Here is a 22,629-nt window from a genome sequence, read left to right as displayed (position 1 = left end):
TTCCTTCATTCTTTCCCCTTCCTTCTGCCTATGGGCAACTCTACACTGAGTGACAAGCCAAATGGTTTCTTGTTCACCAGCAAACCATTTACTACACTGAGCAATAACCATATAACCAAATTATGGCACCTAGTAGTTTAGTGAATAATTAAGGCGCTCCAGTCGGATTGAGCCTGTGTAGGTTTATATCCAACGGGTGGTTGGGGGTTATTGCTCACGTAAAGCCACTCAGGGATGAGTGAGGCTGGTCAGTCTCATCATAAATGTCAGTACGAACTTGCCTAACCCTGGTCACCTCCGCTCCTGATGGGGCAACCTAGGATTGGGTGATGGATGGATGGATGAATAATAATAATGATTGTGATGATAATAATAATAATAAAAGTAATGCTGATAATTACTGTGATGACACTGATAATAGTAATATTGGTGATGATGATAGTACTGTAATAGTAATGCTGATGTGAAGTTAGTAATGATAATGCTGATGATGATAATGATAATAATAGTAATCATAGTATCAGTAATGCTGCTGCTGCTGATACTGATGATAATAGTAATGCTCCTGATGATGATGGCAATGATAATAGTGATAGTAATGCTGATGATGATGAAGATGGTAATAATAACAGTGATAGTAATGCTGATGATGGTGATGATGATGATAATAATAAGAATAATAGTAACAGTAATTCTAATGATGATGATAATGATAATGATAGTAATAGTAATGCTGCTTCTAATAATAATGATAATTGTAATAAGAGTATTGAAATAGTAATGCTTCTGATGATAATAATAATATTAGTTATAAATGATGATGACTGACACAGGTACGATGATGATGACGAACTTGATATGGACGATGGGTTTGCGGATCTGGCCTTTGAGGAGACAATGAGCGAGGACAGGGAGGAAATACAGGTCAGTGTCTGGGCTGGCATTCTTTTGACCCCCAAACCTCCATCCCGAAAGTGTCCATATCCTGTACATTATATTGATAAACTCCTTCAGTATGACAGCCCTTTTTCTGTCTGTCCATAGTCAGACGCCATAATCCCGTAAGGAGTGACCGTTTGTCTGAGTTTGTTGTTTTTTGTCTGTTTGTCTATCTGTCTATAGCTAGATGCCATAATGCCATAAGGTGTGGCCATTTGTCTTTGAGTTAGCTGTTTTATGTCTGTCTATCTGTAGCCAGATGCCATAATCCGGTAAGGGGTGGTCGTTTGTATATGAGTTAGTTGTCTCACGGGGACGGGCACTGACCCTCCTCCAACCCACTTGTTGACATGTAGGGACACGTATGGGTTGGTTTTATGGTTACCACCCAGCGCTGTTGATGGTTTCCTTGCTTACAGCAAACCACTTGGTTTGTTAGCCAATGTTAAGCCACCTGAAAAGGAAAGAAGAGTAATAAAAAGTGACAGGAAAGGTGTAAGAAATAGGAAGAGTGAAGGGCAGACACAGAAAAAGAATGATAAAGGTGAAGGAAGAAGTAGGTAGCAGTACATCAAGTGAGTGGATGATGGTGAGAAATAGGAAGAGAGGAGGACAGACACAGAAAAAGAATGATAAAGGTGAAGGAAGAAGTAGGCAGCTGTACATTAAAGGAGCCTTTTTGAGTGGAGTAAAATTGCCTGGTAGCATCACGAATATATCAATAAAGATCAGCATGTTGAAGGACTAAATGTACACCCCAGCCTGTCCACCCACCCAGGGCCCAGCGTATGTGGATGAGGATGATGGGGAGAGCCGGTGGGGTCGACCACCACTGCCCACACTCAACCCAGCCACAGATCCGGTCATCTTCCAGCAGATTGAGATTGACCACTACATTGGTGAGGGCTCAGTGGGGATACATCAGATTTTAGCCATTCTTTACAATGTTGTCTATTAGTTATTCTGCTCCTGATTTAATATTAGCTAAACCTAACCTAAAACCCAAAACATACACAGCCACAGAACGGATCATCTTTCAGCGGATTGAGATTGACTGCTACACTGGTGAGGGCTGAGTTACATCAAAATTATACTGTTGTTTATATGATGTCTAGTACAACATATTACTCTACTGTTATTTGATGGCGATGATTGGACATGACAGTGGTTTAGACTGCAGTAAATTGTGTGTGTGTGTGTGTGTGTGTGTGTGAGAGAGAGAGAGAGAGAGAGAGAGAGAGAGAGAGAGAATCTGAGTTTAGCCATATGTTCAATAGGTGTAGATATAGCCTTATGTATAAGAGATGTGAATTTATGGTATCATCATTTTAAAGGTATCTGAATGTATCCTTGTGTTTTAGAGATCTGAGTGTAGCCTTATGTTTAAGAGATCTGAATATAACGATATGTTTAAGAGATCTGAATTTAGTCTCATGTTTAAGGAATCTTAATTTAGCCCTAAGTTAAACCTGAAATTAGCATTATGTGTAAGAAATTTGAATTTAGCCTTATGCTTAGGAGATCTAAAATTAGCTGTGTCCAAGAGCTGTGACTTTAGCCTCATGTTTAAGAGATCTGAATTTATCTTTTTGTTTAGATCTCAATTTAGCATTATGTTTGTTAGATGTTATTAAGCCTTATCTGTCGTTAAGAGATCTGAATTTAGCCTTATGTGTAAGAGGTCTGAATTTAGCCATATGTGTAAGAGATCTGAATCTAGTCTTACATTTACACGGTAAACTGAGATGTGTAGGCATGTTGAGAGGATGGAGGATGACAGTTGGGTGTGGAAGGTGGGAAGTGTGAACGTCGGGGCATGAGTTGTAAGAGGCAGACTGATAAAGACCTGGACATGGTCATAGAGTGTGACCTCAAGGATAAGGGACCGAATAGGGAGGCTGCCAGAGATTAAGCAGCGTGGAGAGCAGCCATTTAGTGACCAAGATTGACACATGCAAACATGTTGGAGCCTTTATAAACAAAACAGTGCAGTAGGCTAATGTGATTAAGTAAATTAACCTTTCCACCTCTATTTTTTTTTTTTTTTTTCTGGATGTTCCACACATGGGAGTTTGGGGATATATGAAGAGATTTTTTTTTATTATAATATTCCACACCAAAAATAGACCATAATTTTCTGAGTAAAATGATGTGTAACAAAATATTTAAAAATAAATAAATAAGTAAATAAATAAGTAAACTGTGATATTAGAGCTCCGCCAAGTTGTAGTTAGAGCAGCTAGATGTCGCCATGGCAGTGGAAACATCTCGTATACCGCACTAAGGGACAATAAAATAATGTTCCAGTGATGGCATCGCCTCAGTCTTGGTGCCTCCTGATACATGAACCATTATTGGGCCCGCAGCATTGGTGTGCTAATATTAAAAGGTCCATAACACGTATACGTGCCACACGATGGTTACTTTTTTTTTTTTTTCTGTGGCACGTACTGTACTCGTGACACCCAATGTGAAAGGGTTAAAAAGTAGATGATCAGTCTGTCTAGTGGTTAGCAGGAAGAAAAGGAGGATGTCACTGCAGTGAGTAGGTTAATAAATGCTTTTGTCCATTGTGGTGGTAGCAAGAATAAAATAAAAAGACAATAATACTGAGGGAGGTAAAGAAATTGGATAATGACAGTGTTGTACAGGGTCAGCAGTGAGGGACTGCAGTAATGATGATGAAAATACCAGTTACTGATGCTGTGTGTTGTTTAGGGTCACCAATGAAGGACATGCCAGGTCAGCAGGCAGGTCGTGTGCCAGTGATGCGTATGTATGGTGTCAATGATGCTGGCAACTCAGTATGTTGTCACGTCCATGGCTTCCCACCATATTTCTACGTCACTGCACCACCCACCATGAAACAGCAACATCTTGCTGACTTTAAGGTGAGTTGGATGGCATTTTTTGTCACTTACATATTTTATACTGAGAGTTATAGATCCTGATACAGTATGGTTAATCATGGTTGATGCAGGTAACAGTTTACATACAGGCGGGTACTGTTATGCAAGCGTCCACTACACATGAAACCAATGATACGAGAATGGGCAATGTAGACTATGATTCAGTGATGTGATCATGAAAATCCAATGTTGCTGTGGGGGTCATTTAACCTAGCCCTATTTTTCCAGTAAGTTTGTACTCCATTTTACGAGTTTTTGCTATCCGGTTTTTACTCCATTTTACAGGTTTTCACAATCTGAACAGTCCTCCATTAACATATCCCACCTGTAATAATGGGTGCCTTTATGAGGTGTGTTAATGATTATATGGCCTGTGCTGGACTCGTAGTTGATAGTTTTCCACGTTACTTACTTGCAAGAGGCAGAAGTGACTGGGAGAAATTTAGCAAGCTGGTGCCCCTGTTGACAGTGTAGGGACTCTATATGATAAAGAGATATGTCCTCTGCCCTTTGTTAATAAAATGTAACCAGTAAAGGATGAAGGGGTTTGTAGGTTTGAGTGTACTGAAATGAGATTAATGTTATGGTTGTATAACGTCACACAGAGACAAAAATGTATGCAGTATCAGGAGGATGCTTGGTTAGAGTGTTGTTGAGGTGATGTGTACAGGTTGACTGGCATGTTATAAGAAGTCTGTGGAGAGAGTGTGCAAGAGTATTGAGAAAAGTACTGTACAGAATCATTAAGTTCAGACCAAAGAAACTGAAATGAGATCCTGAGATGGGGTCTTAGAGTTAGAGGGCTTTCTTGGAATGCTATAGACCATGCATTGTGGAAAGCAGCCATCAGATGAACAAGCTGACCCAGGCAAACATGGAGCACTTCAGTTAATAAAGTGGTCGTGAGAATACTTGCAATTAATTTTTTATCCATCTCCAAGGCCTAGCACCGGTGGATTAAAAGTTGGTTGATTTTCATGTGGCGCTACAGATTTCTTCGAACAGTAACAAGACAGGTGACATTAACTGTGTTTGTATTTCCCCTGGTTAGACTGCCTTAAACAACTCCCTCCTGGGTTACATGCGGTCCAACAAGGAGCAGATTGTGGACGCTGTTTTGGCAGTGGAACTGTGCCAGAAGGAAAGCATCTACGGTTACCATGGTAGTCGCTCCAGCTCCTTCCTGCGCATCACCCTGGCCCTCCCCCGCCTCATTGCTGCCGCTAAGAGACTCCTCGATGATGGCAAGGTGTGTGTGAACGAGATAGGCACACCCGTCTACGAGGCCTACGAGTCCAATATTGACTTTGAAATCAGGTAAGGCTGGAGCAGAAAGGAGATGTGGTTAGAAGACGGGAATAACATTCTAAGGCGAGAAAGAGGAGGAAGAAAAATGGCTGTGAAAGAGAGAGAAAGAAGTATTTGAGGACAAAGTAGCTTAGAGACAGTTTTCGTGCAGGAGAGTGAGAGTTTGACATCAAGGGAAAATGGATAGAGTTTGACATCAAGGGAAAATGGATACAGAAATCTATGGGATCCGGTATCTGGTAGTTGATTGGTATACATTACTCCCTCCCTTTTCCTGGGGGTTATGTTGCAGAGATTCCCGCAAATACTGGTCATGCTCCCCAAAGTGGCCATGTGGTAACAATAAACCTATATCGTTGCCAAATCACCCTCCGCAATGCCCAAAAACATCATCGGACATTAGACCACGTACTGTACTGTATATAACCGTATAACTCATGCTAATCATAACTGTCAGTATAAACCCCACTGTTAACCATGAAGTCTTACCTCTTTCCTCATGCCCTGTATGCCCACTTCCGTTCTTCAGCACCTGAGCGTCTGTATTTGTATTTATTCATTGGGGAAAATTATTTTACTTTTAATTATTTATTGAACAGCGGAAATATATTAATATCTACAAATATCTACATATCTTTCACTGTCACCTTGCCTTCACCAGCAGGAGATCAACTGAATGTTTACAACCTCCTGATGCATTTGGTGTGGTGCAGTAACTCCATGCTCCTTGTGTGTACATGTCGAACCCACAGAATGCATACAGTTTACTGTTTATATATGATATATTTATAACAATGCTCACCTATCTAAGCCTGCATTATTGCATTCATGCAGTAATATCAAAATCTTAAATAGTTATGCGGTCTGTGTGTGTGTGTGTGTGTGTGCGTGTGAAACGGGTGGAAAAGGGTGTCATAGGTTAATATCTACAGTTGTAACATTGTAATTTACTCGAATGTCAATTTCATTGTGCTTTCACAGTGACACAAATCTCATTTGTAAAAATTAGGAGGCTGCTGTCTACCACCAAATCTGTTTTTGTTAAATGTGACTAAAAATTGTCAGCTGACGATATCTGACAATGGTTATGGGATATTTACTGTATTTTCATTCACCCCAGAACTTCAGAATCATATTGCTTTGTAAAGTTGTATACGGTCGAGTTTCCAACACCACGACTGTCCTTGTGAACACATGCAAAGACTGTTGTTAACTCATTTCAGTCAGTAGCTTACAGAACCTATGAATGTTATTAAGTTTAATATCACACATTGTCATGGTTGCACCACCACTATCATCTCATAACACCTGCTCACACTATGTTCTTGGGGCGGGATTGTTATGTTACCTACTTTTTTCACAACAGTGCCTGTTTGTGGAGTAATTTTAAAAACTAATTTGTGAAAAAGCGAATGGCAGTGATTTTATGAATTATGGTGTATGTTCAGTAATTTCAAATGAATCAGCCAGAGTCTCAATTAAATAATTCTCTGTATGTAGGTAGAATTTGTGACTTCTTCACCATGCAGTCATAACTACTGTAGAGTGGCCTGAACGGGACAAACAAGGGTAGCTGGAGTGCAGACCATGTGAGAAAGTGCGGGAAGGTTGTATAGGTGGGAGCCATGCATCATCTGGATCACCATCGATGTTTTCCAGCACTTCTCAGATGCCTTTGAAGAATGACCATCTGCTCTCCATAAATAACTAAACCTGGCATGAGGGAGGGACTATTGTATAAGAAATAATGGATAAAAACTGAGAGGCTATACTTAAAGTGTATTGCATCAACTTCTATAATGTAGCTCTTTTGCTACTGTTGGTGCATTTTCGTACTCTGTAAGTGATAACTTAAAATTTTCTTGCTTCATTTTCTTTAACCTATCATTCTGAAAAGCTGGAAATCATCGCAAGTCAGAGATATACTGGTGACCGAGAATGCCACAATGGTTTCCATACGGCTGGTAGGCTACTGTAAATGGTGGTGAGACAAACTGATGAACTCCTTCGGTAACAGTCAGCTGAAAAGATAATATATATCTGTTATTTATTGTAGGCTTGATACTAAAGAAAACCATGAAATGAAGTGTCACATAAAGAAATATTGTATAGTAGCCTCTCGATTTAACATACCTCCATTGATCAGATATCGGATTTAATGGACACTGTGAAGCCTCTGGAAGTACGTTGGCTGTAACGAACAATGCCGTTTAAATGGGGTGCAGTGGGTGGCAATATATTTGTTTCCTACCCTTTTTCAGTTCGACCTGGCCTGAAATTGCCCTCACCTTGTAGTGATGGCTGAGTTGTAATAACAGACTATACTGTAGTCATACTGTACTGAGCATGAAGAAGTGCTGTGACTAGGATGTGGAATAAAATGCATAAATTATGGGCCAGTTTAGTGTAAAATGGGTATAATTTTCATTTTTGGTGCCACGATATTCTATTGTAAACATTTATTTTCAAATGTGCTTAAAATCCCACCTCAGGGGCACCATCGGATATAGAAGATTATCTGATCAGGCCTCCCCCAATTAGTCCATTTAATCAATGGTCTTCTGTACTCGTATTTCAGGTTCATGGTGGACACAGGATTAGTTGGGTGCTGCTGGGTGGAGCTGCCGCCTGGGTCTTGGATTCTCAGACAAGGCTCAGCAAAACTTGACACTCGATGCCAACTAGAGGTAACTTAATCTGTTGGTGTCATTCTCGGTTAAGCAGTTTTGTGTGTATTATTACATTTACAACCTTGAAGAGTTGAGAGGAAGGATAGGTCCGGAATGTATTGGTGTTGTGATAAGGAGGGGCAGATTGAGATGGTTTGGGAGGAAGGATGGGACTGGAATGTACTGGTGTTGTGATGAGGAGGGGTAGATTGAGTTGGTTTGTGAGGAAGGATGGGACTGAAGTGTGTTGGTGCTGTGATGAGGAGGAGCAGACTGAGATGGTTTGGAAGGAAGGATGGGACTGGAGTGTATTGGTGTTGTGATGAGGAGGGGTAGATTGAGTTGGTTTGGGACGAAGGATGGGACTGAAGTGTGTTGGTGCTGTACAAAGTACAAAGGAAAACAAACAGCAACAGACCTTATGGTCCCTTCGAGGCTGTTTGGTACAGAGTAGACTATGACTACAAGATCTAACTCTACATGCTGAAGGATAAGGATAGTAAAGCAAGAAGGCTCCCCCCGCCTCCAAACCCTCCAGCCAAAACTGGCAAGAAAAAATGAGAAAAACCACCATGCAGCATGGAAAAAAAGACATGGAAATTTCATAGGAAAGACTGAAAAGGAAAACTACATTCTATAATTCATTATCTGTAAGCTACCAGTATGAATAACCTGAAAGAGAAAGTAGTAAAGTACAATGAGTAATCGAATAAATAAATAACTAATGCATGTCGCTGTACGGGTATGTTGAGTTGACGGGGCGTCTGTGGACACAGTGTGGAAATTGCACAGTGCACAGTGTGGATATTCAGGGGTGGTGTGGCAGCATTGCCTGGCGCTATTAAGGTAGGCAGCAGTCAATCAGGCCCCTGCTCCATTCATTCCACTGAGACTAGGAACTTTCCCATGCAGGACAAGCAAACAAGTCACCTCCTGAAGCAGTGTCCCCTGGTACATTAAAAAAATCCCGATGGTGGCCACGTAACTAACAGGGACGCTCAGTGATCCACAGCCCATCACAGGTCGAAAGTATGAGTAGTGACCGTTAACTCAGGGCTATCTGTGCATATCCTAGTCTGTGCATATACTATATTTGCATTTAATAAATTGATCCAGGCTCTAAAAAACTAAAATAAAATAAAACAGAAAATTATACGTACACAAGTGCTTTATTCAGGAGTAAACATATTAAGCTGGGGGTTGGATGCCATATACTTATCCAGGCGACCTTTAAAGGTTGTACTGTATTACAATCTATTAAGTTGGAGGGCAGTTTATTCCATATATTTACAGCTCTATTGAAGAAGAAATGCTTAGCTTCATGCGACTGGAATCGTTTGCCAATTATTTTATGCCCATTGCCTCTACAGTAGTTTAGTTCGAGTGATCAACTGTGAAGTATTTATCGACAGCCGTGTTATCATGTCCTTTGAATATCTTGAATACTTGAATTAAATCTCATATCCTCCGTTTTGTTAGGGTAAAGAGATTCAGGGCTTCTAAACGTTCCTCATACGGTTTATTTCTCAATCTAGGTATCATCTTTGTCATCCTTTGCTGCACTCTTTCAAGCTTTTCAATATCCTTTTTATAATACGGTGACCAAAACCGAACGCAATACTCCAAGTGCGGGCATACTAAGGAATTATACAAAGTGAGGATGATATTATCGGATTTATATTCAAATGCTCTGCCTATGAACCCAATCAATTTGTTGGCTTTTTTCACAGCTTCTGTACATTGTTTGCTTGGTTTCAAATCATTTGTTATTATAACTCCTAAGTCTTTTTCATGGTTTACCCTATCAAGCTGGACATTATTCATGCTATACCTTGCTCTTACATTTTTACTGCCAATGTTTAACACTTTGCATTTATTAATATTGAAATCCATTTGCCAGACTTGGGCCCAGTTAAACAGCTGATCAAGATCTCTCTGAATTGCCTGTCTTTGCAGTGCTGTATCTGCTCTGTTACCTATTTTAGTATCATCAGCAAATTTTGAAATCTTACAAGATACTTCGTCAATATCATTAACATACATTAAGAAAAGAATAAGACCTAACACTGAACCCTGCGGCACTCTACTTGTAACGTTTCTCCAGTCTGACTCTTTTCCATTTATTACAACTCTATTTTCGTCCGGTGAGCCAATCTTCTACCCACCCGAGAACACTGCCGCTGAAACCGTGTGCCTTTAGCTTCTGAGATGGTTTGGGAAGAAGGATGGGACTGGAATGTATTGATGTTGTGATGAGGAGGGTTAGATTGAGCTGGTTTGGGAGGAAGGATGGGATTGAAGTGTATTGGTGTTGTGATGAGGAGGGGTGGATTGAGATGGTTTGGGAAGAAAGATTGGATTGAAGTGTATTGGTCTTGTGATGAGAAGGGGTAGAATGGGATGGTTTGGGCATTTTGACAGGACGGAGGATGATAATTGGGTGATAAAGGTGAGAAGTGTGAACATCAGGGGTAGGGTTGGGAGTCAGACTGAATAAGACCTGGGAGGAGGTCATTAAGTGTGATCTCAGGGGATGAGGGACTGAAAAGTGAGGCTGCCAGAGATCAAGCACCATGGAGAGCTGCCATTAGGTGACCAAGGTCGACACATGCGAGCATATTGGATGCTCCACAAACGATACGATTTGAGGATTATATAGAATTATAAAAATCACATTGTGAGATGCGAAGTAAGGAAGCTGATGAAAGGCTAGAAGTGTGTGCTTAAAAGGTATGGTTATATACAGTAAACTCTCAGTTATCCGTCATAATTCAGCCAAGCCCAGAGCAGGTTAAAGCAAAATCACGGATATTGCAAAATACCCCCCAGCAGCTCAATATTTGGTGTCAAGCTGGATATTGCATTTTTATCTATCATAACTCTGTTTTGAAAACTTATCCATGAATAAACAGTGTTACATGGCCTGTGATTTCATCATCCTTTGTGTAATTCTAACGTGCAGTGTGCTGCATGTTTGATCACAAGCGTGTTCTGCCTCAGTCCCCCCTTCTACTGTTATAGTAGAGTAAGTCGTCCTTTCTGTTGTTCAGAGCAGGATTGTCAACTCTGTCCTCATGGCTTCATCTGCGCGTCCTTCTTACAAGTTGTATCAAGCTCTACCGGCCCCTATATAATGAGCTCAGTCTCTGCATCATTGCCACTTAGATCTACTCCTCATTTTGTTCACATCTCTGTCCTCCCCTGTACAGTTATTATTATTGTGAGTGCTCAGGAAGTCTCCAACCATCTAGCAGCTGTGTAATTTGAGTATAAGTGATATTGCATTTTTTCTTGTACTGTGTAGCATAAGATGTTAATTCTTAGGCCTAGTAAGGTTTTTGTGATTAATGTAAGGTTTTATGTCAGTCATTTTTGATAATATTTTGTATCTGTAATAATTTATCTTGCATTAACTGAGCATTACCCAGTGTATTTTCATTTTATCAGGGCTGACTTAGATAAATTTACTCTAGCTAATTTCGTGTTAATAGAGGCTATTGCAGTTAACCATATATTTAACCTGTTTTTTGCCATTACATTATCCTTATGAGTCCTGAATGTTTTGTTGTTAGTTTGTGCATTAAACTTTAACTTGTAATTTTATCTAACTCTTTTGTTTTGAACCTGGAACTTTGCGGGACAGTTTTCTCTGTTCCGTAACATAAATTTGGCGACCTCTTATCAGGATATTCAGGATAATATCATAAGGATATTGCTTGATATTTTGTGACTGTGATTTATTCATGATGTCTACTATTTCTACACTTGATGAAGCCAAAGATTTTTTGTCAAATGTGCAAACAGTGTGTGATGTAGAAAACAGAACAAAAAATGAACATAAGCTTGTTGCTCAACAATTGGGAATTGCAGTTCACTCTCATCATTCTAAAGATCAAATTGTTGGCATGATTAATAAAAGCTTGTTTAATGTAACTCCTCCAAATGAGCAAACGCAGATTGAATTAGCTAAGTTACAGCTAGCCCTGCAGGAGGCTCGTGTTAAGGAGGCTGAATTTCAAGCACGTGCTAAGGAGGCTGAGTCTCAGTCTAAGGAGGCGGAGTCTCAGGCTCGTATTCAGAAGGCTGAATTTTAGGCAAATGCTCGTATTCAAGAGGCACAGGTACAGGCTCAGGCACAAGTTGAACTTGCCAGGATTCAGGCAGACCATGAGTATCGCATGAAACAAGGTGGAACTGGATCATCTAGCTCTGATGATTTTGATGTGGCTAAAAATGTTAAACTTGTCCCTCCTTTTAATGAATCTGATTTAACTAAGTATTTTCAGTTGTTTGAGAGGGTAGCTACAGGTTTTAATTGGCCCAAAAAGTATGGGCCAGTACTCCTTCAAACTGTTCTCACCAGTAAAGCTCAAGTAACTTATGCATCTTTTCCTCAGGATCAATCTGATAATTATGATGTAGTTAAGAGCTTGATTCTTAAGGCCTATGAGCTTGTTCCTGAAGCCTATAGAGTAAAATTTAGGACAACTTACAAGCAAGATAAGGAATCCCATGTTCAGTATGCAAAAATCAAAGAAGATCTGTTAGAGCAGTAGTTAAATTCTAAGAACGTGGAGAAAAAGTGAGCAGATGGAGATAACACTTTAAGGAATTGTTGAACGTGGAGGATGGAAGTAATGCGAGTATAAGTGGCTGGGGAATGGCTGAGAGAAGGAGGGAGGTGAGAAGACAGGAAGAAATCAGTAGGATAGAAGTTGTGGAAGCAATGAAGAAAGTTAAATCAGGGAAAGCACCAGGAATTGATGGAGTGTGTGGTGAAATGCTGAAGCGTGGGGGAGAGATAGTAGTAGAATGGATGTGGAAGATGTGCAGATTGGCCTGGGAGGAAGGTAGAGTCCCGGAGGATTGGAAGTCAGGTATAATTATTCTCTTGTACAAAGGAAAAGGGGAAAAAGAAGTGTGTGGTAATCATAGGGGCATTTGTCTTCTTAGTATAATAGGAAAAGTGTATGGTAGGATACTTATTGACAGAGTTAGAGAAAGAACAGAGAAATTAGTTGGAGAAGAACAGGGAGGCTTTAGGAAGGGAAGAGGTTGTGTAGATCAGATATTCATTCTCAGATCTTTAGTGGAAAAGTTTCTAGAGAAGGGAAAGAAATTGTATGCGGCTTTCATGGATTTGGAGAAAGCATATGACAGGGTGGATTGTGGAAAGTGTTAAGAATATATGGAGTAGATGGGAAGTTGTTGAATGCTGTGAAGAGTATGTACGATGGTGCGAAGGCTGCAGTGCGTGTGGATGGTGAACTAAGTGAATTTTTCTCTTTGAAAGTTGGGTTAAAACAGGGATGTGTCATGTCTCCATGGTTGTTCAACCTGTACATGGATGGGGTAATAAAAGAGGTACAAGGTAGGGTAGTGGATGTTGGAGTGGCCCTGGTGAGAGAGGATAGTGTTTGGAAACTCCCTGTACTGTTGTTTGCAGATGATACTGTGTTGTTGAGTGAGGACGAAGGGAGCTGCAAGGCTTGGTGGATGAATTTGAGAGAGTGTGTAAGAAACGGAATCTAAAGGTGAATGTAGGGAAGAGTAAAGTGATGGTCTTTGAGAGAGGTGAAGTCAGTGAATGTACAGAGAGGTTGGATGGTGAGGAATTGGAAAATGTGAGTACGTTTAAGTACTTGGGTAGTGTGATGATTAAGGATGGAGGTTTGGAGGGTGAAGTGCTTGAAAGAGTACAGCAGGGAAGAAAGGTTGCTGGTTCTTTGAAAGCAGTGATAAGAAACAGGGAAGTGAGCATGGAAGTGAAAAAGTTACTACATGACAGTATTGTGATACCAACCCTAACGTACGGAAGTGAAGCTTGGACGTTGTTGGAAGGACACAAGTCAAAAGTGAGAGCCGTGGAAATGAGTTATTTAAGAGGAGCCTGTGGAGTCACATGGAGAGACAGGCTGACGTATGAGGATATAAAGGAGCGTTGTAGTGTTGATGTGGATGTGATAGGAAGCGTTATGAGGAACACACTGAGGTGGTTTGGCCATGTGGAGAGGATGGAGGGTGAAAGACTGACGAAGAGAGTGTATGTGAGTGATGTGGAGGGGGAAAGAGGGAGGGGGAGGCCGAGGATGAGATGGAGAGATGGGGTGGTGAGGTATATGAGAGAGGGATGTGTGAGTTGGGAGCAGGGGAGTGAAATGGCGGGGGACAGGGCGACTTGGAGGCGATTTGTTTGTGGCCACCCCAAACGGGATTGAGGCGTCTGGCAATAGATGGATTCTGATTTTGACAAATTTAAGCAGATGATTTTGCTGGAGGACTTCAAAAGGTGTATTAGTAAAGATGTAAGTCTATATCTTGATGAGAAAAGAGTAGATAATTTGTCTGATGCTGCAGGTTTAGCTGATGAATATGTTCTCACTCACAAGAGATATTCTAGAGAAAAAGGGAAAGCTGAGAGTAAGTACGTTGCCTCTACTCAGAGTACAGGTAACAGGAAAGAGAATAAAGATGATGTTTCTCAGGAAGTAAATACCAGCTTCACCTCTAGATTTCAGAAAAGTAAATGTACTTATTGTAGTAAGCTTGGTCATACTACGTAGAAATGTTTCAGGAGACAGCGTGATGTGAACAAAAAGGAGTCTTTAAATATTCAGTCAATTGGTCTAGTGTCCACCCTAGAGAGTTCCCAGAATTCTTTAACTGAGTTAACTGAACCTGCTTTGAGGGGTAACTTAAATTCTCATGATGGAGCTCCTCTTTTGAGCAGTAACGTGGGTGACACTCTCAAGAGTTCATGTGCTAATTTCCTGTCTGGTGGTTTTGTCAGTCCTCTGGACAGTAATGACAGGAAATCAGTTAAAATATATCGTGATACAGGTGCTTGCCAATCCCTTATGCTGACCAGTGTTCTAGGCTCTAATGTTAATTCCTCTGATGAAACGGTAATTTAACAAGGTGTAGGGAATAATTACTTCTCTGTCCCTCTGTGCAGAGTGAATTTAGAGTCTGGTTTTGTTAATGGTTCCGTTTTGGTTGGGTTGGTTGAGACACTCCCAATGTCAGGTGTAACTTTCTTACTTGGAAATGATATTGGTGGAAGTCAAGTGTGTCCAGCTCCTCAGTTGTCTAGTGAGCCAGTGGCTGCGACCCAGGATTGTGATGTCCCTGATGTGTTCCCTGCATGTGCTGTCACTAGGGCTAAGTCTAAAGTTACTGGTGATTTAGAGGATAATGATGATGATGATGTTATCCTAGCTGACATTTTTCTTGCTAATTTGGACCACTCACCAGATGAGGCAGTACCCCGTAGTGTTGATAATTTGTCTCGTCAAGAGTTGGTTGAGTTGCAGGTTGCTGACCCTGAGTTGAAAGGTCTAGCTAACTCTGCTTACAGTGAAGAAGAGTCAGCCGGTGCTTCTACTTGTTATTATGGAAAGTCAGGAGTACTTATGAGGAAGTGGAGGCCCCCAACAGCATCAGCCGACTGTGAATGGGAGGTTGTACATCAAGTTGTCATCCCTCGTGTTTGTAGGCAGGATATCATTAGAGTGGCTCATGATTCCAGTTTGGCAGGACACCTTGGAGTGAGGAAGACTGTGGCACGCATTTTGAAACACTTCTACTGGCCAGGTATCTTCAAGGATGTTTCCTGGTATTGTAAGTCTTGTCACACCTGTCAAGTTGTGGGGAAGTGTAATCAGACCGAAAAGGTTGCACCTCTAGTTCCCATTCCTCCTTTTGAGGCGCCTTTCACCCGTGTGTTGGTGGATATTGTGGGCCCTCTTCCTAAGACTTCTTCAGGATTTTCTTATGTGTTGACCCTGATTGATATGGCTACTCGTTATCCTGAAGCCATTCCACTTAGAAATGTCTCAGCAAAGAACGTGGTTAAGGAAATGCTAGGGTACTTCACAAAGTTTGGTCTGCCTAAGGAGGTACAGTCAGACCGGGGAAGTAATTTCATGTCAAATATTTTCAAGCAGTCTCTGAAAGAGTTGGGCATCACCCAGATCACGTCTTCAGCTTACCATCCCCAGACCCAAGGAGCGTTGGAGAGATATCATCAAATACTCAAATCCATGCTCAAGAAATACTGTTTGGAACATCAGAAAGACTGGGATAAAGGTCTTCCATTCGTTGTGTTTGCTGCAAGAGAATCTCCAAATGAATCACTGAGCTTCTCACCTTTTGAACTACTGTTTGGCCATGAAGTAAGAGGACCCCTTAAGCTACTCAAGGAATGCTGGCTGTCGGAGGAAGATGACGTCAACCTGCTGGAGTATGTGATAAAGTTCAAAGAACGGCTTTCCACTGCTTTACAGCTGGCGAGAGAGAATTTAGGAGCTGCTCAGGAGAAGATGAAGACTTGGTATGATAAGAAGTCCAGGTTAAGCCACTTTCAGCCAGGAAACCAGGTTTTGATTCTGCTACCGGTTCATGGGCAACCTCTTGAAGCCAAGTTTAGTGGTCCTTATATCGTGGAGAAGAAACTCAGTGATGTCAACTATGTCATCGCCACACCAGATCGTAGAAAGAACAAGCAACTATGTCACATCGACATGCTAAAGTTATATCACAGGCGGGACGAAAATAATCCAGTCTGCACTGTAGCTGTTCCATCCGAGTCTGCAAGTGAAGCTCTCCCATGCAGTATGAGCCTGAGTGATAGTTTGGGGAAGAATCCTGATATCATGAATGATCTCCAGACTAAGCTTTCTCATCTATCTCCCGAGGAAAGGCAGGAGTTTTCGGCATTACTGCAGGAGTACCCGCAAGTGTTCCGTGCCACTCCAGGAAGAACCACTGTGTTGATGCATGATGTCGATGTTGGAGACGCAAAACCAATTAAACTGCCTCCTTACCGTGTGAACCCAGTGAAAGTTCCTCTCATCCAGAAGGAGCTTGGCTACCTGTTGGACCACAAGATGATTGAGCCCTGTCAGAGCGAGTGGAGCTCTCCAGTCACTCTAGTCCCTAAGCCAGGTGGGTCACAGCGGCTTTGCATTGACTATAGACGTGTTAATCAGATAACCAAAACAGACACTTACCCTCTCCCTCGTGTGGAAGATTGCATAGATAAGATCGGAAAGGCTAGGTACATAAGTAAGTTTGATTTGTTAAAGGGATACTTGCAAGTACCTATGACTGAACGTGCTAGGGAGATCTCATGTTTTGTAACACTAGGAAAGACTTTTCCATGTTCGGTAATGCCATATGGTATGAAGAATGCACCAGCCACATTTCAGAAGCTCATGAATGTTGTAACAGAGGGTTTGGCAGGGTGTGTTGTTTATATTGATGATGTATTAATCTTCAGTGACAACTGGAAAGATCACCTATGCCATGTCAGTAAATTTCTTGAGCGTTTGGTTCATGCTAATCTTGTAGCTAATTTATCAAAGTGTGAGTTTGGTCAAGCTAAAGTTCAGAACCTTGGGTATGTAATTGGTGATGGACATGTTGCACCACCAGGAGCTAAAGGTTCAGGTTATAAGTGATCTTCCCAGACCTAAAAGTAGGAAAGAGCTACAAAGATTTTTGGGAATGGTAGGTTATTACAGGAGATTTGTTCTTAACTTTTCAATTCTTGTATCACCACTTACAGACCTACTGAAAAAGGGGGTTAAATTTGTCTGGACCGATAACTGTGAATCCTCTTTCAGCAAACTTAAAGCTATCCTATTAAGTCAGCCAGTTCTCGCTACTCCATATTTTGCTAAGCCTTTTAAGATGTCTGTTGATGCAAGTGATACAGGAGCTGGGGCTGTTTTGCTGCAAGAGGATGATCAGGGTATTGAACATACTGTATCTTATTACAGTAAGAAGTTTACTCCACCTCAAAAGAACTACTCAACTATTGAGAAAGAGCTTTTGGCCTTGAATTTGGGTTTACAGCGTTTTTCATTTTATTTGTGTTCTGGTTTTGACCCCATAGTCATTTATACCGATCATAACCCACTGAAATTCCTTAGTAAGTTTAAAGATAAAAATCAGAGATTGACAAGATGGACTCTACTTCTTCAGGAGTATTCATTAGACATACAACATGTCAAGGGGAAAGAAAATGTTATTGCAGATTGCTTATCTAGACTTTAGACAGATTGTTTTAGAGTAATAAGAAATTTCCTTTGTAAATTTCTTTTTCTTTGTGGGGAGGTGTTACATGGCCTGTGATTTCATCATCCTTTGTGTAATTCTAACGTGCAGTGTGCTGCATGTTTGATCACGAGCGTGTTCTGCCTCAGTCCCCCCTTCTACCGTTATAGTAGAGTAAGTCGTCCTTTCTGTTGTTCAGAGTAGGATTGTCAACTCTTTGTCCTCATGGCTTCATTTGCGCGTCCTTCTTACAAGTTGTATCAAGCTCTGCCGGTCCCTATATAATGAGCTCAGTCTCTGCATCATTGCCACTTAGATCTACTCCTCATTTTGTTCACATCTCTGTCCTCCCCTGTACAGTTATTATTATTGTGAGTGCTCAGGAAGTCTCCAACCATCTAGCAGCTGTGTAATTTGAGTATAAGTGATATTGCATTTTTTCTTGTACTGTGTAGCATAAGATGTTAATTCTTAGGCCTAGTAAGGTTTTTGTGATTAATGTAAGGTTTTATGTCAGTCATTTTTGATAATATTTTGTATCTGTAATAATTTATCTTGCATTAACTGAGCATTACCCAGTGTATTTTCATTTTATCAGGGCTGTCTTAGATAAATTTACTCTAGCTAATTTCGTGTTAATAGAGGCTATTGCAGTTAACCATATATTTAACCTGTTTTTTGCCAATACATTATCCTTATGAGTCCTGAATGTTTTGTTGTTAGTTTGTGCATTAAACTTTAACTTGTAATTTTATCTAACTCTTTTGTTTTGAACCTGGAACTTTGCGGGACAGTTTTCTCTGTTCCGTAACAACAGTAAAACATAAAATACAATAAAATAATGAAATACTGTAATACGGAAATACAGTGCCAGTTGGCTACCGTTTATGAGCCGGTTGGTACACTTCTGATATTGCATAGAACCATCGATTATGTCCTGTTTAAATGTCGTGTATTGCATTGATGGTTAATTGTTTGTTGTAGTTTGTTTTATAAATCTGGTGATGAAGACGATCTGTGCTAGTGAATCGGAAAGTGAATGAATATGACCTGTAGACTGAAAAGATGGTGAATGGTTTTGGTTATATATATATATATATATATATATATATATATATATATATATATATATATATATATATATTTAATGCATGGAAGAAGGAACCAGTGGCCAGGAGCCCGCAAGCCTTTCCCTTCAAGAAAAAACAAAAACATTACAACCGAGAGCAAAATTGAAGATCCGCTCATTTGGAGATGCCTGGACACTGCGTTTGAAAGACCGGAGATCATAAGAAGTAGGAGATACAGACAGAGGGGGACAGTTCCAGAGTTGACCTATTGCAGAAATGATGGACTGAGAGTAACGGGTAACTCGTGCATCAGAAAGTTGGACAAAAAAGGGATGAGAGTTTGTTGCTAGACGTGTGCTATGTGCCCGTCGTAGAAGTGGAGGGGTGCAAGCACATAGTTCTGAGGAGCAGTGACACTTGAAGTAATGATAGAAAAGAGATAAAGATGCAACAGTGTGGCGAAGAGACAAAGGATGTGGGGAGCCAGTAAGAGAAGAAGAGATAATGAGACAAAAAGCCTTTGACTCGTCCATGTTGGGAAGGTGTTGGAACATTGACTTGACAGATCAGAATTGATGAATTTGTATATATTGTGCATGATTTGGCTTCCCGTTTTTAAGAGGAGAGTTGATGAACTATCCGCCTTTGCTGAACTTTTTCAGAGTCTCAGTAACACAGAGAGTAGGCCAACATGCTCTCCAATACAAGTTTCTCTATCAACACCTAACTACATGCACAGTACACACTACACTTCCTTTTCAAAATTAAAAAAAGGAAAAATGGCACAATTAAATCTGGCCTCGGAGTCCCCGGGGGGGTGGGGAGAGGGGCAATTAATTCCCCCACTATCCTCCCCTCTCTCTGTGACGACTTTGAGAGAGGCCTGGAACCACTGTCTGACTCACTTCTTGATTTCTGCAACATTCGCGGCCTTTCCTCTAGCTTTCTCTCTGTCAAACATCACCTCTCCTCCTCTAAACCTCAGCATCTCTTCGTGTCTGAGACTCAGCTGTCTGAGGCAACTGAGAGCAAACCCTTTTTCTGTTTCCTCCTACTTTCTCTATCCACATTTCAAAGCCAAAGGTGGCTGTTGTGGATATGTACGCAACAATTTATATTGCTCTCATGTTCCTGAACTTGATTCTTCTGAATTCTTTACTCTCTGGCTTCGGCTTTCCTGTCTTTCCCTAACTAAATATATCTGCTCTGTTTACTTATCTCCTAATTCTACTGCCCATGAAAGATCCTTCGACTATCTTACTTCGACTATGGAACACATTCTATCCATTTCTCCTTTCTCTGTAATCTCCATTTTAGGAGATTTCAATGTTCACCACCACCTTTGGCTCTCCTCTCCTTTCATTGATCCACCTGGTGGACAAGCCTACATCTTTTCTATCCTTAATGACCCAGAGCAGTTGTACAGCACCCTTCCCATATCCCTGACTGCCTTGGAGAGAGCTCCAACATACCTGACCTCTTTCCTACAACTAGTCCTTCTGCTAACACTGTTAATCTTTCCCCTCCATTGGGCTTCTCCGATCACAACCTAATTACCTTGACCTATCCTATTGCTCCAATACGGCCCGTGTACCCTCCAAAGAAGCGTCGACCGTGGCACTTTGGAGATGCAGACTGGGAGGCCTTCAGGCAGTACTGCTTTGATTTTCCCTGGAATGATTATTGCTTCCATGAACGGGAGCCATCTGAATATGCACTGTGCATTATGGAGGTTATTCTCTTGGGCATGGAGGCATACATTCCTTTCTCATGTCCTCTGACTAATGCAAGATAGCCTTGGTTTAATTACGCTTCTTCTAATGCTGTCTGCAACAAGGACAGAGCCTATAAAAGGTATCAGAACCAACCCACCCCTGAATCACATCTTGCTTATGTTTCTGCTCGGAATCGTGCTAAGACTGTTCTTCGTCTGCTAAAAATAGTTTCATCTGCACTAAATGCTCCCAACTCTCCAACTCGAATTCTTCCCACTCCTTCTGGCACGTTGCCAAAAGCCTTTCTAACAACTTTACCTCATCATCTTTCCCTCTTCTTTTCTATTCTGATGGCTCTGTAGCTATTTCTTCTACTGATAAAGCAGATCTCTTTGCTCAGACTTTCTCCTCCAGTTCCACCTTAGACGATTCCGGCACTGGTCTTCCATCACTTCCCCCCTCTGACTTCCTCATGGCGGACATTAAACTTTCTTCAGCTGATGTATTTTCTGCTATCACTGGCCTTAATACTAACAAGGCATATGGGCCTGATGGAGTCCCTCCTGTTGTCCTCAAGAACTGTGCTTCTATGCTTACACCCTGCCTAGGTAAACTCTTTTGCCTTTGTCTGACAACTTTACCTTTCCTTCTTGCTGGAAGTTTGCTCTCATTCATCCAGTCCCAAAGAAGGGTGACCATTCCCAACCCTCTAACTATCGTCCAATTGTTTTAACACCCTGTGTCTCAAAAGTTTTTGAGTGAATTCTTAACAGAAAAATTTTAAAGTATCTTTCCTATCAGAACCTTCTTTCTGATCGTCAGTATGGGTTCCGTCAGGGGCACTCCACTAGCGATCTTCTCACCTACCTTTCAGACTCCTGGTCGTCCTCCTTTCGGGACTTTGGCAAAAGCTTTGCCATTGCACTTGACATCTCAAAGGCTTTCGATCGAGTCTGACATAAATCTTTAATTTCCAAACTGCCCTCTTACGGTTTCTATTCTTCTATCTGTGCCTTTATCTATAGCTTCCTTTCTGGTCACTCTATAGCCGCTGTTGTAGTCGGCCATCGTTCTTCTAGGTTTATCAACAGTGGTGTTCTTCAGGGCTCTGTCCTATCACCGAATCTCTTCCTTTAATTCATCAATGACCTTCTGAGCTGTACATCTAACCCTATCCACTCGTACACTGATGATTCCACCCTTCACCTTTCCATTCGGTTCCTGCAATGTCCATCTCAGCAGTTACTTCAACAAACAAGGGATGAGGCTATGGCAAACCTAATGTCTGACTTGGCTCGTCTCTCTGAATGGGGTAAAAATAATCTTGTTGTTTTTAATCCATCAAAAACTCAGTTTTTACACCTATCAACCTGACAAAATCTTCCACAGGAGTTCACACTGATGTTTAATAATATTCAGCTCAATCCTGCATCATCCTTGAACAGGCATGGGGTTTCATTCACTCGGGACTTATCTTGGAAAGATCATATTGCATCTCTTGTAAAATCTGCTTTCAACAGATCAGGTGTGTTTAGCCGACTCCATACCTTCTTTACCCCTGCACAGTTGTTGACTTTGTACACGTTTTTTATTCGCCCCTGTGTAGAGTACAACTCTCATGTGTGGGGAGGCTCCCCACATACAGCTCTTCTCAATAGGGTGGAGTCAAAGGCTTTTCGTCTCATCAACTCTCCTTCTCTTACTGGCTCCCTTCAACCTCTGTCTCTTCGCCGCACTGTTGCATCTTTATCTCTTTTCTATCGCTACTTCATGGTCGTTGCTCCTCTGAACTCTCTGCTTGTATCCCTCCACCTCTATGACGGGCTCGTAGCACCCGTCTAGTAACAAACTCTCATCCCTTTTCTGTCCATCTCTCTAATGCAAGAGTTAACCGTTACTTCCAGTCCTTTATTTATGCAACAGATCACCTCTGGAACTGTCTTCTTCTGTCTGTATTTCC

The 22,629-nt window shown here is 41.2% G+C and overlaps 1 protein-coding gene across 1 annotated transcript in view; it reads left to right on the top strand.

Moving 5' to 3' along the window:
• The first annotated feature begins 843 nt into the window (after positions 1-843).
• The window catches only part of LOC145395413 (DNA polymerase delta catalytic subunit-like), a 138,202-nt gene continuing 116,416 nt past the window's right edge, over positions 844-22,629 (top strand). The window contains exons 1-5 of the mRNA XM_080269016.1: positions 844-930; positions 1,718-1,838; positions 3,658-3,830; positions 4,900-5,165; positions 7,735-7,843. Of these exons, the coding sequence (XP_080125142.1) occupies positions 859-930; positions 1,718-1,838; positions 3,658-3,830; positions 4,900-5,165; positions 7,735-7,843 (741 nt within the window). The 5' untranslated portion in view covers positions 844-858. The remainder of the gene's footprint in view (positions 931-1,717; positions 1,839-3,657; positions 3,831-4,899; positions 5,166-7,734; positions 7,844-22,629) is intronic.

The sequence above is a fragment of the Coenobita brevimanus genome, chromosome 31 (genome assembly GCF_032717465.1).
Source record: "Coenobita brevimanus isolate Jiangsu-jjx chromosome 31, ASM3271746v2, whole genome shotgun sequence".
NCBI lineage: Eukaryota > Metazoa > Arthropoda > Malacostraca > Decapoda > Coenobitidae > Coenobita > Coenobita brevimanus.
This window is presented reverse-complemented; position numbering and strand designations above follow the sequence as displayed.